The following is a 15,005-nucleotide window of genomic DNA, read 5'->3' as shown; positions in this document are numbered from 1 at the left end:
CTGTCTGATTCAGGTTACCACTGGTCAACCATACCCACACCGACTTCGACAGTCTCACCAATAGGTGGCTGCAGAGAAAAGGAACTCCAATGTAAAAATGGACGCTGTGTGCCAGCTGGCCCGTCAGGAGTTATCTGCGATGGGGTCGATGATTGTGGTGACGGATCAGATGAGATGTACTGTGGTGAGATTTGGATTTCATTTCTCTAGTCTACCATCTATCATTACCTTATAGATTACATTGACCAAGTATTGGCACTGACATCATTATTTCAGGCGCACAGACCAACACGACACTCACAAGTCCCCACAGCTGCCCTGGTGGTCAGTACTTATGCCTCCCACCAGGAGGGTGTATCGACACAGGAAAACGTTGCGATGGGATTCCCCACTGTCCAAGAGGAGATGATGAAACTGAATGCCACCTGCATGAGAATATCACCACTCAGTCTGACAGGTAAGGTCAATAAATTTCAACACCTGTTGTGATTAATATTTCATTTTGTTCAAACCCTTCCGATATACGATTACCTTGCATGAATATTCTCAGACCATACACACCCACCGCCGCCCCTATCAGGACGCCTTCAAGGATCCCTGTGACTCGCCCTGCATTATCACCAACAGTAAGTAGCGTTATCAAAGTTCCTGTTCCTGAAAACATAGATTCGCTATATTTGGAAAACAAATAGATGCAGACTGAATGTGTCAATCTGAACAATTTCTGAAACTTTTAAAACATTTTCAGGATGGTGGCCCTGGATATCGTGGTAAGTTCGTGTGCAACTTACACGAGTAGTCAGGTGGTGAATAGTTATCACACCATGTCCCATGCGCGCTTTCATTTTAGTGCATGGTCTCTTCAATATATATTGCATGCTGTATTTGCATATCCTTGTAGGCATATGCTCATCGGCACTTGGACTGGAGGACGGAATCATTCGATATGGCCAGCTGACCTCATCCTCTAATCGTGAAGACAACCCCGCTGATGCTGGTCGGCTGAATATCGTTCCTAATGTGTGAGTGATAATTAGAGTGGTTATTTTCATGGTGCATGTTCTGCAAATATAAAACTGTGCTTTTTTTTTCTAAAACATGTTTGCAGTCAGGTTATGGAGCCTGGATGGAGCCCCTTTCCTACAGACCTCCAACCATACTTCCAGGTTGATTTCCTGGAGCCCACGTGGATTTCAGGGGTTGTGACACAGGGCAGTGAACGCATGTGGGGATACCTCACTAAATACAGATTAGCCTTTGCCCTGCATGACAGCCTCTTCACCAACTATACACAAGACGGCAAGCTTGGTAGTCCTGCTAAGGTATTGAACATTTTTCTTTATCCTTAAAATAATTGGAATATGTTTACAATAGAAGTAAAATTCAAAATCTGCTATTAAAACGTATGATATGTATAGTCCTTCTATTATTATGGCGTAGGTGTTTGAGGTACGGATGTTGGGTCGGACCCCTGTGACCCGCTGGCTCAGTCGACTTGTCCGGGCTCGCTACCTGCGCATCATTCCTGTGGAGTTCAGACATACGTTCAACCTGCGTGTTGAAATCCTTGGCTGCAGAGGAGGTGATGGGTTCTAGCTGCTCACTCATTTTTCTTCTTCTGCAGGGGAAAATTGGTGGTTCAACAAAGCTGTTGCAAGGGGTGACGTTTTTCTCCGCGTTTATTGCAGATGAGCTGGTGACCCCCAGCGGTGTTACGTTTCCCTCTAGTGGTGGGAAAATGACACCGCAACGCTGCCAACCAGGCCAGTTTGCCTGCCAGCAGAGTGAACAATGTGTTCCCATTGCTGTAGTTTGTGATGGTCAACTAGACTGCAAGGATCATACAGACGAGATGAATTGCGGTGCGAACTCATAAACATAAAGAAACATAATGACATGATTCCATTAGTTTCTTTAGCCTGATCTTTTATCGACACAGGCTTTCCAGGTTTACAGAACCAGACTAGTACCACAGGGGGTCCGGGCTTCTATCGTGACAGGACAACATACGCACCAGGCCTCCAGACCACCAAGCCACGAGGCGGCCTGCCCGGTGTGGCTACAGCTGGAGTCACAGGACAACCTGGACTTTGGAAAGTCACCACTGCCCACACCGGTCAGTAAATTTTCACCGTAAATGTACACTTTACACCGCAGAACAATGCTGAATTCTGAACGGCCAAAACCAATGTGTTTGTATGAACATGACTCTGAGTATACAGTAGAGCTGGTTGTTGTGAATTATTAATGCACCAGGATGCTCTTTGAAAACATTCCTCGCAGAATCTTTCATGGCTAGATAAAGATTTATGAAAAGTTAAATAAAACAGTATAGATTTTTCCCATTAGAAGTGACTACTGGCCAGCCTGGACTGCACTTCACTCCATCGTACCAGCCCGGAGTTCCTGGCTTACAAACCACCAAGCGTGAGAGACGCCAAGCAATGTTGCTCGTTCTGGATCCATCCTTCGACGAGTGTTTTACTGAACAGTGTCTATTTTACAGCTCAGTGGATCGCCACAACCCCTCGCAATGGGGGCTTGCCCACAGTGCTTTGCGGGGAAGGCCAGTTTGCATGCCGCTCATTTGGCTGTGTCGACTCGGCTCAGGTGTGTGACGGCAGGCGGGACTGTTTGGACGGGTCGGATGAAGAACGCTGTGGTAAGCGTGAATAATCAGCTACCAAATCCATATTTCATATAAAAAGTTAATAAATTGCATTTTTTTTACCCCAATGACTAATTAGGTTCCTTAGTAAGTCCGGTGACTACGCAGCGCACTTCAGTACCGAGCCCCTGCTCTCCCAAGCAGTTCTCGTGTAATAGCGGCGAATGTGTTCACCTGGACCGCAAATGCGATCTGCAGAAGGACTGTGTGGATGGTTCCGATGAGAAAGACTGCGGTATGAAAAATACAATGTGTTCAAATCAAATTCCTGAATACGAACTGAAATGGATGAGACACGCTATATGTTGTCGTCGTCCAGTTGACTGCATCATGTCCCAGTGGACCTCATGGAGTTTGTGCAGTGTGACCTGCGGTCTGGGCTCATTGTTTCGACAGAGAGACATTGTTAGGGACGCGCTACCTGGAGGATCCTGCAATGGTGGTCAATTTGACAGCCGTGCCTGCTTCCCACAACCTTGCCCAGGTTCCTCTCAGTGTTTGCATCCTGATCAGAATCTAAGACCTCACATAAAATCAATGGTCTATTTTCACCTTTCTAGTTGATGGTCATTGGTCGGAGTGGACAGAGTGGTCTGAGTGTGATGTTCAGTGTGGAGGTGGCGTCAGGCAGAGGAGGAGAACCTGTTCTGCACCTGCCCCTAAAAATGATGGGAGGGATTGCGAGGGCATGAGCCTGCAGAGTCAGAGCTGCAACAGTCAACCCTGTACGAAAGACACGGGTACACAGACAGGTAAATTCTCGAATAAACAATGTTTTCTGTGCTCGGTGCTTGAGCTATAAGCAAATTCTAGTATGGCCGTGCTGTATTATTATTGTAACAGTTCGTGATAGTTTAAAATGTTTCTCCAGGTTGTGTCAATGGTATGGTGCTGGTGTCCGAGGCAGACTGCATGACAGGGAGAGTTGAGCCTTGCCCTCCTCTATGCTCACATCTCAGCTTGACAAACAACTGCACCGAAGAATGTATACCAGGTTGGTCTATATATAGAACGTAGATTTACTTGAGTGGTGTTCAAGTTTGCGAGTTATATTCAATCACTAGATGTGTTGTCGTTGACATGGGAATTACATTGTCCACGTTGAGGTATGGGTACTGCCTCGGCATTGACTCAATGCCAGTATTTATATCCTCATCAAATTCTGACTGAAATACAGCTTTAGGTATAAATTCATTCCCCCCCAGGATGCCGCTGTCCCAATGGAATGTACCTACAGGGAGGACAGTGTGTGAGAGCAAGCCAATGTGTCTGTCACTGGAACGGCCAAAAACTGCAGCCAGGACAAACGATCAGCAGGGACCATTGTACTACATGGTTAGATTTATTTATTTCATCTTCCACTTTGGTTGATCTATTTATAGTCTTCATAGCTGACAGCTATATTTAAAAAAAAAAAAAACAGGAATCACCTTACTAATAAATGATTCAGTTCATTTGATGCACAAAGATAATGTGAAGATGTGAAAGTATAAGAATGTTTAATATTGTATTTTGAATTAGTTGAATATGGGCATAATATTTAATTTAAAACACTTCTCTACCCCACTGCCACTGACAATTATGAAGATTTTTTTTTCAATCTCAGCCCTTTATCACACTCATTAGATTTTGAATTCTTTACCAGGCGAATGTAGTTGTCCCGTTTTGATGTTAAAGTAAATTTTCCTTTGTCTATCACAAATTTGTTGATTTTTAACCACCCTCCACTATTCTCTGAAAACCTCCTCTACAGTATTTGCTGGTTTGGGATCTAATGTAAAAATACTGCATTGGTACCATCTTGGTGCCAAGGTATTATGCTGAAGTGACAGAAGAAGTTTCATTTGCTCAGGCCATAGTCATGTCTAATCGAAAAAAAAAAAGTGCTTTGCTGCCATCCTGTGGTTTCAAATGGCAACTTTTGGAGTTGGCCTCAATCAGGAGGACTTTCCGATGAATGATGCTATTTCACAGTTCCTTCATCCTTTGATGCTAGGGAATTTTACATGTGTTGTGACGCATTTTGGATACAACTGAAGTACACTAATGTATATTTTTCTCCTCAAGCATATGCCAGGATGGACAAGTTATCTGTAACTCCTCCCGTTGTGCTGCAACCTGTCAGTGGTCAGCCTGGTCGTCATGGTCACCCTGTGATGTCACTTGTGGACTTGGGCTCCAGCAACGCTTCAGGTAAAGTCAGACACTACTGCCTGTCGACTTGGATGTATTAATATGTCTTCAGGTTGCGTATTTGAACATACTTGTGTTAGGTCTCCAGTGAATCAAACCGGATCCCTCAGAGGGCATCTCTGCCCAGGAGACTCCTCTGAAGTCCAACGGTGCTCCATCTCCTGCCAGACTGGTATACATTCTCATATGCCAGCGGTCTTCAGTCCTTCACCCACACTGACACCACACGAATCATTTTAAACCCTACTGCAGTCATATAAGGACAGTTTTAGAAAATTTGACATATGTTTGATGTTTGTAGTGATCTTATTTGAAGACATCTATTTATATATTTTGAGCTATGTCTATAATTCTATTCTTTTTACTGTCAATCTGAGTTATTATTGTTAGGATGACTTTGTCTCCCTTTTTTTGTTGCAGGGGAACCAGATGGAATTTGGAGTAAATGGACCAGCTGGTCAGACTGTAGTAAGACATGTTTTCACCATGCAGATGATGTGGGAATCAGGCAGCGTTTCCGAAGCTGCAACCACACGAACACTTCGTCGACCTGTGATGGAGATGGCGCCGAGCAAGAGCCATGCAACATCGTCCACTGTGCACGTATGAGTGGCGTCCTCATTTCTCATGAAGGTAAAAATATTAAGTAACTGTGTTTTAATTCTAGTGGATGGTGGCTGGTCTGCGTGGTCTGGATGGTCTCTCTGCTCATCTGAGTGTAATTCTGGTGTCCAAACACGAGAGCGATTCTGCACGTCACCCCCACCACAACATGGAGGCAGAAGCTGTCCCGGCCCGCACATTCAGACAGCAGACTGTAATGCCCATCCCTGCTCAGGTATTATGTTACCTTGTTCCTGATCCTCAGTAGGACCATGATGTGGAGTCTGGTAGTGTCATAGTTAATATATATTTTTTTTCAATGTAAATACAGTGAGCCTTCGTTTATCAAGGGGGATTCATTTCAGACCCATCAACGATAAGGGAAAATATGATTAAGAGCCTATATGAAAGCACTTTTAATAGTTTACTGTATCATCAGTACGTTACTCCTTTTTGCCCAGTAGAAGTTATCTATGACAATATCCTGCAAAAGCAATATGTCCCATTTTTTTCCTTTTTTTTTTTGCTTCCAGGTCTCTGCCCTGAAGGTATGACGTACATGACAACAGCCGAATGTGAGTCTCATGGCGGCGCATGCCCACGAGTCTGTATGGACATGACCTCCACTGAGGTGCAGTGTGCCACTGCTTGTTACGATGGCTGCTACTGCGCACTGGGCTTGTACTTGCGCAACGGCAGCTGCGTGCCTTTGTCCCAATGCCCGTGTTATCATCAGGGGGAGCAATACCCGGCTGGGGCAACCCTTCCTGTAGATGCATGCAACAACTGGTATGCTTCAAACTCTGTCGTGGCTAAATCTGATATTGTTTCTGTTGAATAATTGCTCTGGATTGTGTGTCTTTAACAGCACATGCGCAAATGGGGAAATGTCATGTGGAACGACTTCATGCCCTGGTGAGTGGGTTTATTGTTGAATGTACAATGAATTGCCAGACAGCTGTGTGCTACTTGTGACACCAGTTAACATCTAGCACTTTAGCAGGACTATAGGTAATGCACAGATGTCAACCAGTGCACATTTTTGGCACCGTAGTAATATGTAGTTGTCCTACTGGTGAGTCAAACTACTCCTCGAATGTCACACAGTCATGTAAATCAGTAGTGGAGAATGAATTGTTGCTCAATCCACATACTAGTGAAGCACATACTAGTACATGGAATGCGCTACTCCATTTCTGTACTCTATACTACTCTGTAATGAAATTGGTTACCATCCTGAGTGACTCTGTGCCTCTTAGTGGACTGCGGTTGGAGCAGCTGGACTCAGTGGAGCACCTGTAGTCGAACATGTGATGTCGGCGTGAGAAGGCGTTACCGCTCAGGAACCAACCCCCCACCAGAGTTCGGAGGTCGCCCGTGCGTAGGCTCCAGAGTTGGGGTGGACACATGCAGCATTGAGCCATGTTTTGGTGAGGAAATATTTGCCGGTGTTTCTCCTTTTCGCAGTTTTTTTTTTCCAAGTGTGTTTGTAAAGTGGAAATTCAACCTTTACCAAACTAGGTGTGAGAGAACCATGGAGTGAGTGGTCGGAGTGCTCTGTGACATGTGGAGGAGGATACAGGACCAGAACTAGTGGGCCTATCAGAGTCCATGGCACCGCACAACAGTTCAGCGCCTGTAATCTGCAGCCATGTGGTACGGCACTCACATAGACTTTATGAGAATGGTGCAATTATTGCGAGACAAATGAGACTATCAACATATGGTTCAATGATTCACATTTTTGCAGATTTTTTTTTGATTGTACAGTATTTTCCATGTGTGTTTGGGAGATTTTGAGTGTGTTCAGCAAAAATAATGAAAGGTTGAAGCTTGAAATTTTTTTCCATAGTTTGGTGCAAACAACACTTCTCATCACTAAAAAGAACACCCTTCCTACTGTGAAGCATGGTGGTGGCAAAATCATGCTTTAGGATTGTTTTCATTTTTTGGGAACTTAGTGTAAGTGGAGGGAATTATGTTCCAAATTGTAGTCAGTGTTGGTAAAAACCCTTCAGACTTCTGCTGGAAAAAATACAGGAAAAGCCCACTAGAACATCTGAACTTTATTTATTTTATTATGATATCACAAAAACAGGGCGTGTAGACTTTTCAGATCCACTGTATATGACGTTTTGTCAGAATTCACTCACAAATTTGATGGACAATTACTGAAATGTGTTTTAATCATTTTTTTCTAACACTATCTGCACTTTATTACATTTACGCACAGCAATTATTCATTTATTACTTATTCCAATTTCAGGGGACAGCAGAGGATGCCCACTAGGGCAAGAATGGAAGCAGTGTGTGAGAGGAGCAGTGTCATGTTCAGACCTTACAATGAACCTCAGTCGCAACTGCACGCCAGGCTGCCAGTGTCCAACTGGAACCTTCCAACAGGTCTGTGGCTCTTCGAAAGTAAAAATAAATAAGTGCATAAACCTGATATATGCGTTTGATTGTCGGTACCCACCAGGACGGCGAATGCATCCAGGAGTCTGATTGTCGCTGTGACGTTGATGGAGAGCAGTACAAACCAGGAGACGTTATTTATTCTGACTGCAAAAACTGGCAAGTAAATGCAATGTGTTATTATATACCTGCATTTTTTCTGCGTTCATTTCTGACTTTTTCTTGTGTATCCATATTTCAGTACATGTGAAGCAGGGAGACTTGTAAACTGTTCTCAAGCCAGGTGCACTGGTAAAAAATATTGGATTTATTGAAAGTAATATTTGTGTCACAGTTTGAATACGATCTCATTGTTATTGTTATTAATATTTAATATTTTTATTATTATTTGTATTTTTTCCCCGTCATGTACACTCTCTAGCTGATGGCCATTGGTCACCGTGGACTCCTTGGGGTCAATGTTCAGTGTCGTGTGGGGCAGGACTCCAGTCCCGATATCGGTTCTGCTCTAATCCTCAGCTGTGTCTGGGGCCACATCGCGAGGACAAAGTCTGTGTCACCACCCCGTGTGATCGTGAGTTAGTGCTACCAAGTTTGATGGCTTACTATCAATGACTTTGCGAGTTGTGCATCGTTACGTTTAAATCTGGTTATTTCACTGTATTTTATTCATCTTGAAAATAACTGAAAGTACAGTTGCTGTGTATTGATGCTGACTAGCCAATGAATTTAAACTTATTCACAGTCCACACTAATGGATAAGTTTATTAATTAACTGCTGTTTTGCATCATATAATACGCATGACACCTTAGTGGTCAGAGTTATTACCAGCGGCGCAAAAAATATTGTGAGTTTGTTGGCTCCTTTAAGGTGACGGTGGTTGGAGTCCTTGGAGTAATTGGACGCAGTGTACGAAGTCATGCGGCGGGGGTGTTCAGAGCCGCAGGCGAGACTGTGACAGTCCGACTCCTGAAGGAGAAGGAAATTACTGTGAGGGGCTTGGATCTGAGGTCAAAACCTGTAACACTGCACACTGCCCAGGTAGCCTTTGTGAGTTTTGTTGTCATGCGTTTTAGAATAACACTTGTATGATGAACAAACATGGTGTGATTTCAGTGGCGCCATGCTCCAAGGTCCCAGGCACAGCGTTCAGTAGTTGTGGACCCTCCTGCCCTCGCTCCTGTGATGATCTGGCAGTACGTAACACACGGCCGCAACCCAACCCAACTTATTGTCAACCTCACTAATAAAACATTTTGGTAATTATACTTTTTTTCTTGTTCAACAGCATTGTGAGTGGCTGTGTGAGCCAGGGTGCTATTGTACAGAGGGAAAGGTTTTGTCAGCTAATGGAACGGTCTGTTTGGAACACGAAGAATGCCCCTGCCTTGATCTTACAAGTGGACGCCGGCTCGAGCCCGGAGAAACGATTCTGGCTCCCGATGGCTGTAACAACTGGTTGGCAGGATTCGCACTCATGCGTTGATGAAGAAAATGAAGTGCTTCATAATGAATGTGGGGATCACCATTTTTTTCAGCACCTGTGAGGGAGGGAAGCTTAACTGCACACAAAACCCCTGTCCAGGTGAGTCTGAAGAATATTGGCAAGTGTCACAGTACTTTTGTAGCTATGAATGTGTGTCAGGTAACTTTAGATGGATCTAGATTCAACCCTCTTCTCTGTGTTTCCAGTATCAGGTGGCTGGTGTGAGTGGTCCATGTGGACTCCATGCTCCAGGACCTGTGGGGCAGAGTCGGTATCCCGTTACAGAAGCTGTGGCTGTCCCGAACCCAAAGCTGGCGGGGAGCCTTGTTCTGGAGAACAGGAAATACACAATGGCGTTGGTGCTCAAATCCAGAGACAACCCTGCCCCATCATCACCTTCTGTCCAGGTAGGATTTGTGCTTTTCTTTGTTTCCGTTTGTTGCTAAATCATTTGAAACACTTTGTGCTTCTTTCTTGTTCTCAATGTAATTCCTCATCATGATATAGTGCATGGTTCTTGGAGTTCCTGGTCAGGATGGTCAGCGTGCGACGGGTGTGCCGGGTCATCCAATCGCACCAGAGACTGTAACAACCCCCCTGCCAGATTTGGCGGTCTGCCCTGCATCGGAGAGAGGACGCAGAGCCGTGGTTGCCATGACAACATGACTGTGTGCTCAGGTCAGGTTTTGTTTAACGGCCATTCAAGACTGTCAAACTCAAACACTTTTTTTTTTTAACTTGGTCCAGTATGCACTTATTAAATGAGTTTCATAGTTAAAGATGAAGTTTATACTCTTCCGAATTTGCTTTTGCAGAATGTGGTGGTGGCCAGGAAGAATGGCCCTGTGGCAAACCCTGCCCTCGCTCCTGTTCTGATCTCCATGGTGACACACAGTGCCTGGACTCACCAGGATGCAGCAAGACCTGCGGTTGCCCGGGTGACATGGTCTTGCAGGATGGCGTGTGTGTAACAAGGGAGGAGTGTCTCTGCAAATACGAAAACAGCTCCGCTGCCGGTTAGAGGTCCTCTTTTTTTAAAATTCTGAAAACTGATGTGTCTAAGAGTTACTTTTGCAACATTCTCCAATTCCTTTTTGTTTTTTTTCTTCCACTGAGGTCGTTTAGATTCCAGATCGGGTGAGGCTGAATGGCAGTTTGCAAGTCAGGGAGAAGAAATCATCACTGACTGCAAAAATTGGTTTGAGGAATTTTACATAAATTGATGTTTTTCTTGTGGAGTGGTGAGCATGCCTGCCAAGCAGTTCTAAGATCCGTTCGATTCGATTTGTTAGGTTAATGGTAGACTTCAATTTAAATGGTCTTTATAGGAATGAATGTGAGTTTCAAGCATTGTGCCCTATGATTGCTTCCAGCTAATCTGCGTCACTAATGAGGAAACGTGTTTCAGACAATGAATGGATAGATGTTTTTGTCATTTTTCTCCTCAGTTCTTGCCAAGCTGGGGTTTGGCACTGTCACTCACTCCCAGGCTGCTATGTCGACGGCGGCTGGGGACAGTGGGGAGCTTGGTCTTCGTGCTCGCTTTCCTGTGGTGGAGGAGTTCTCTTGAGGAGACGCCAGTGTGATAATCCATCTCCTCAGAAAGGAGGGAGAGGTTGCCTGGGAATTGGTGAACAGCAGAGAGACTGCAACACACATCTGTGCACAGGTATACATGTCTGCACCATGTGATTTTCACTTTTCAGCCCTTTGGGAATGAAAACCGCTGTCATCTTGTTAGTATATTTGAACATTGACAGACAAATTATTTGTTAAGTTACTTGATTTGGAGTATATTGACTGCAATTTGATTATCTGATAAACATGTTTTCAAACAAAGTTACTGATTTTATTTAATTTACAAAGTTTGTCTCTACTATTTTTGCTTCACTCAACTCAAATATATCGTTTGCTGTGTATAATATTCTTGCCTCTAGAATCTGAAGGCCCTTGGCTACCCTGGTCTCAGTGGTCAGTGTGCTCAGTTAGCTGTGGTGGTGGCCAGCAGTCCCGATTTCGGACGTGCGGCTCATCGGCCTGCAGTGGCATCAGCCGCCAGAGCAAAACTTGTAATACAGAGGTCTGCCTTGGTAAGTCCATGCAACATCGAAACACTGGACACTTAATTAGGCACAGCTAACTAACATTCGTGTTCGGTTCTAGAACAAAAAAAAAAAGAAGAACGTTTCAAAATAAAAGTAGCAAATCATGGATTTATTTAAAGAGATGTGCAGTTTTTGGAAATTACAAAATCCGATAAAAATCCATAACCTCAGGACATTTTACTTTAAAATGGTTGAAAAATTACACAAAAGGCCAACATTGAGCCCAGAGGGTTAAAAATTATCCCTGGTGAAGTCTACATTGTTGTTTATCTCGAACTCTAATATGACCCCAAATTGGATGAGTGGTGTCACATTAATGTAATAATCATTTTGGAAAGTTTCCCGGACCTATAATCTGATTTTACATTGATGTGCACATGTTTTTGTCGAGCAGAAGTGGGCTGCCCACCAGGAAGACTTTACAGGGAGTGTGAGCGAGGGGAGGGCTGCCCTTTCAGCTGCGACCAGATAAGCGGCAGGGAGGGCTGCTACACCGACGGCTGTGAGGAAGGCTGCCACTGCCCCTTGCACACTTTCCAACATAACGCTGTCTGCCTGCATGTGGGTTCCTTTCATAACCCCAAGCATGTGTCTGAATATTTTGCTTAGAGTATGCTTAAATGCTTGTCGTGATCTTTGTGTCAGGAGTGTCCCTGTTTAGTCGATGAGGACTTTCTAGCTTCTCTGCAGAGTGTCTCGATCACGCCACTCTCATCTCTGCTCCTTCGCAACATCTCTGAAGGAGTCGAGCTCCAGCCTGGAGACGCACTGATTCATGACTGCAGCTCATGGTGAGTGGACAAATTGGGTTATCGATAGTTGCACCTTGACATCGCGCACACTTGCGGGTGGCAGAATCAACAAGGTGCAATGATCGAGTAACGGGCTAAATGGCTTGAATGATGATTTTAGCCTTCCTCTCTCCGACATAGTTCAAATGCGTGAAATTTCATGGTGTTACGGAAGGTAAATTGGTTTTAAATGAGACGGAAGCCTACATTTTAATAGGTAAGCTAGCTGGAAATACCTGTGAGATTTGCCCAACAATCGCCCTTCCCCTCTTCTAGTGTCTGTGAACACGGCAAATGGAACTGTTCTTTCGAGCACTGTCCAGTTGACGGCGGTCTGTCACCCTGGGGCTCCTGGAGCTCTTGCTCACTGTCCTGTGGCGGTCTTGGGATGAAGTCCCGCACCAGAGGTTGCACCCAACCTGCTCCAGCTCATGGAGGGAAAGGTTGCATTGGGCCATACCTTGAAAGCACCTACTGTCAAGCCCCTGACTGCCCAGGTAAGAGCTTATTGAGACAGACGTTTCTTATAAACACAATAATTTGGTAATGAAATCTTTTTTGTAATTTGTTGATGGCTGGATTCATTTTGTTGACAGTTGTTGGTCCCACAGAAGAACCCACCCTGCCAGGTAAACGGAAATATGATTCACATATTTCCCATTTACATTTGTGATTTATAATAGAGATAAGATTACATTCAAGACTCACACCCCTACTTCTTTATTCCATAGATGAGGATGTTGGCTTCACTGGCTGGTCAACATGGAGTCCGTGCACTAAAACATGCAGTGATGCTCGCTCCCCAGCTATGAAGTTCCGTCATCGTCAGTGCATTAAACCCCCGTGCGTTGGGGACTCCCATCAAGACAAAGCCTGCAACCTCCCCCAGTGCCCAGGTATGTACTTATTCATTTCAGAAAACACAACCTCCTGTTGTTTTGTAGTTGGCTAATCAACATGTTTTGATGGCACAACAATTATATTTGGTGAGCATTTTCCTTTTCCCTCTATGCCAGACTCAGACGTTGATGAATTCTGCATTGGGGACGATTGCGAGGAGCGTAATTGTACCTGGACGGATTGGGGGCAGTGGGGTTCCTGTTCACGTTCCTGCGGCGTGGGCCAGCAGCAGAGGATCCGAACCTTCCTCGGCCCTGGCCCCGATGGCTTCTGGTGTGATGACATCCTTGGGGGAAATATTGAGAAACGCTTCTGTAACATAAGGCCCTGCCGAGGTGCGACAATCAACAATCAGGGATAGTCTTTCACTGCTGTACAGGGTGCATTGCTCTTTTGATGCAACCACGGCACCGACAATTAATTTATATGTGCATCTTTATCCAGATCCTCACAAGAATTTTAACACATAAAACTGCCCAAAAAAAATATTTTTTTTTTATTTTTTTTATTTTTTAAGTCATGAGGAAAGATTGACCAAAGATTGACCATTCACAGCGTGTCTGTGTGTTTCGTTAATGTCTGCAGTGGATGCAAGCTGGTCTCGATGGAGTCCATGGTCCCGCTGTGATAAACTCTGTGGCGGTGGCCGGTCCATACGCACCCGCTCGTGCTCCAGCCCTCCACCCAAGAATGGAGGAAAGAAGTGCCAAGGAGAGAAAAACCAGGTCAAACCATGTAACACCAAACCCTGCGGTGAGATGAACAAAATATTCATACATACACACAAACCTTGCATATGTCACTGGTCATTATCTGAGAACGAGCTCATTATTGTTGAAAATGGTGTGCATTCCTCCAGAACATTCTTTTTTTGGGATTGTCTGTGGGGCACATTATGTGAACTAAAAATGCTTGGAGCAGCTTGGCAAAATTCTTGACCTTCTGTTTTTGTCTTGTCAGATGAACAAGGATGCCCGCCGGGACAGGAGGTCGTGTCTTGTGCCAACGAGTGTCCGCAGCGCTGTGCTGACCTCCAGCAAGGCATAGAGTGCCAGAGCAACATTGAATGTCAACCTGGATGTCGCTGCCCTGAAGGTAGTGAAATAATTTTTTAACAGATAAACTTGTGATTGTTCAGAAGGTCTGTTCACATAATGTCATACTTGTACAATCCATTGAGAGAACCAAAATTCCTAAATGTATATAACTCACTGTGCATCCAGGGCAGTTGCTCCAGGATGGAGCGTGTGTGCATCTGTGGCAGTGCGACTGCGTGGACTCGCAGGGCCAAATTTGGGCTGCAGGCAGCGGGCATCAGGTCGACTGCAACAACTGCAGCTGCACCAATGGACAGTTGGTCTGCACCAAACACAGCTGCCGGTCCACATGCTCTTGGAGCTCCTGGTCCAATTGGGCATCATGTAGCGTCACCTGTGGGCGGGGTCAGAGAACCAGATACAGGTACACTACAGTAAGATTTTAAAAATATTGACACATTTTCACTTCGGGGTGGACTCACTTTTGTTTCCGTCAGTTTAGATATTAATGACTGTTTGTCGAGTTATTTTGAGGTGGCAGTAAATTTTACACTGTTAGCTTTTTCTATTTCTATTTCTTTTGCTTGTTTTTTCTATTTTCAAATCACTTAAGCATTGACAATACTGTGAAAATACTGCGTCTCAGATCTCTAATCTCGGAAACCGAGGGAACAGATTGTCAATTTGAGGAAGTCAATCATAAGCCTTGTGAGCCAGGGCCCTGCCCTCCTCTTTGTCTCCATGACGACCAGGAGCAACATGTGGGAGACAGCTGGCTTTTGGGAGAGTGTAAACAATGGTGAGAT

General features: G+C 44.7%; 1 protein-coding gene across 1 annotated transcript in view; it reads left to right on the top strand.

Annotated features, from left to right (window-relative positions):
• sspo (SCO-spondin) overlaps window positions 1–15,005 on the top strand; it is a 52,178-nt gene that overhangs the window by 20,761 nt on the left and 16,412 nt on the right. Inside the window, exons 47-94 of the mRNA XM_088283040.1 lie at window positions 14–184; window positions 277–457; window positions 551–626; window positions 749–770; window positions 902–1,022; window positions 1,109–1,322; window positions 1,441–1,582; window positions 1,689–1,862; window positions 1,940–2,116; window positions 2,350–2,427; window positions 2,507–2,662; window positions 2,748–2,903; window positions 2,988–3,152; window positions 3,229–3,420; window positions 3,540–3,662; window positions 3,874–4,003; window positions 4,736–4,861; window positions 4,942–5,033; window positions 5,282–5,464; window positions 5,529–5,699; window positions 5,998–6,253; window positions 6,333–6,379; window positions 6,724–6,894; window positions 6,986–7,120; window positions 7,731–7,867; window positions 7,944–8,038; window positions 8,121–8,170; window positions 8,301–8,453; window positions 8,751–8,921; window positions 8,997–9,076; window positions 9,169–9,338; window positions 9,419–9,465; window positions 9,573–9,773; window positions 9,874–10,044; window positions 10,182–10,382; window positions 10,492–10,564; window positions 10,815–11,035; window positions 11,304–11,456; window positions 11,866–12,032; window positions 12,117–12,262; window positions 12,539–12,759; window positions 12,859–12,891; window positions 12,994–13,158; window positions 13,279–13,497; window positions 13,748–13,915; window positions 14,123–14,257; window positions 14,386–14,623; window positions 14,846–14,998. Coding sequence (XP_088139166.1) covers window positions 14–184; window positions 277–457; window positions 551–626; window positions 749–770; window positions 902–1,022; window positions 1,109–1,322; window positions 1,441–1,582; window positions 1,689–1,862; window positions 1,940–2,116; window positions 2,350–2,427; window positions 2,507–2,662; window positions 2,748–2,903; window positions 2,988–3,152; window positions 3,229–3,420; window positions 3,540–3,662; window positions 3,874–4,003; window positions 4,736–4,861; window positions 4,942–5,033; window positions 5,282–5,464; window positions 5,529–5,699; window positions 5,998–6,253; window positions 6,333–6,379; window positions 6,724–6,894; window positions 6,986–7,120; window positions 7,731–7,867; window positions 7,944–8,038; window positions 8,121–8,170; window positions 8,301–8,453; window positions 8,751–8,921; window positions 8,997–9,076; window positions 9,169–9,338; window positions 9,419–9,465; window positions 9,573–9,773; window positions 9,874–10,044; window positions 10,182–10,382; window positions 10,492–10,564; window positions 10,815–11,035; window positions 11,304–11,456; window positions 11,866–12,032; window positions 12,117–12,262; window positions 12,539–12,759; window positions 12,859–12,891; window positions 12,994–13,158; window positions 13,279–13,497; window positions 13,748–13,915; window positions 14,123–14,257; window positions 14,386–14,623; window positions 14,846–14,998 — 7,027 coding nt within the window. The remainder of the gene's footprint in view (window positions 1–13; window positions 185–276; window positions 458–550; window positions 627–748; window positions 771–901; window positions 1,023–1,108; window positions 1,323–1,440; window positions 1,583–1,688; window positions 1,863–1,939; window positions 2,117–2,349; window positions 2,428–2,506; window positions 2,663–2,747; window positions 2,904–2,987; window positions 3,153–3,228; window positions 3,421–3,539; window positions 3,663–3,873; window positions 4,004–4,735; window positions 4,862–4,941; window positions 5,034–5,281; window positions 5,465–5,528; window positions 5,700–5,997; window positions 6,254–6,332; window positions 6,380–6,723; window positions 6,895–6,985; window positions 7,121–7,730; window positions 7,868–7,943; window positions 8,039–8,120; window positions 8,171–8,300; window positions 8,454–8,750; window positions 8,922–8,996; window positions 9,077–9,168; window positions 9,339–9,418; window positions 9,466–9,572; window positions 9,774–9,873; window positions 10,045–10,181; window positions 10,383–10,491; window positions 10,565–10,814; window positions 11,036–11,303; window positions 11,457–11,865; window positions 12,033–12,116; window positions 12,263–12,538; window positions 12,760–12,858; window positions 12,892–12,993; window positions 13,159–13,278; window positions 13,498–13,747; window positions 13,916–14,122; window positions 14,258–14,385; window positions 14,624–14,845; window positions 14,999–15,005) is intronic.

Source organism: Idiotropiscis lumnitzeri, chromosome 19 (genome assembly GCF_059441095.1).
Source record: "Idiotropiscis lumnitzeri isolate Australia: NSW breed Sydney's pygmy pipehorse chromosome 19, RoL_Ilum_1.0, whole genome shotgun sequence".
NCBI lineage: Eukaryota > Metazoa > Chordata > Actinopteri > Syngnathiformes > Syngnathidae > Idiotropiscis > Idiotropiscis lumnitzeri.
Note: the sequence above shows the minus strand (reverse complement) of the source record. Positions and strands in the feature narration are given on the sequence as shown.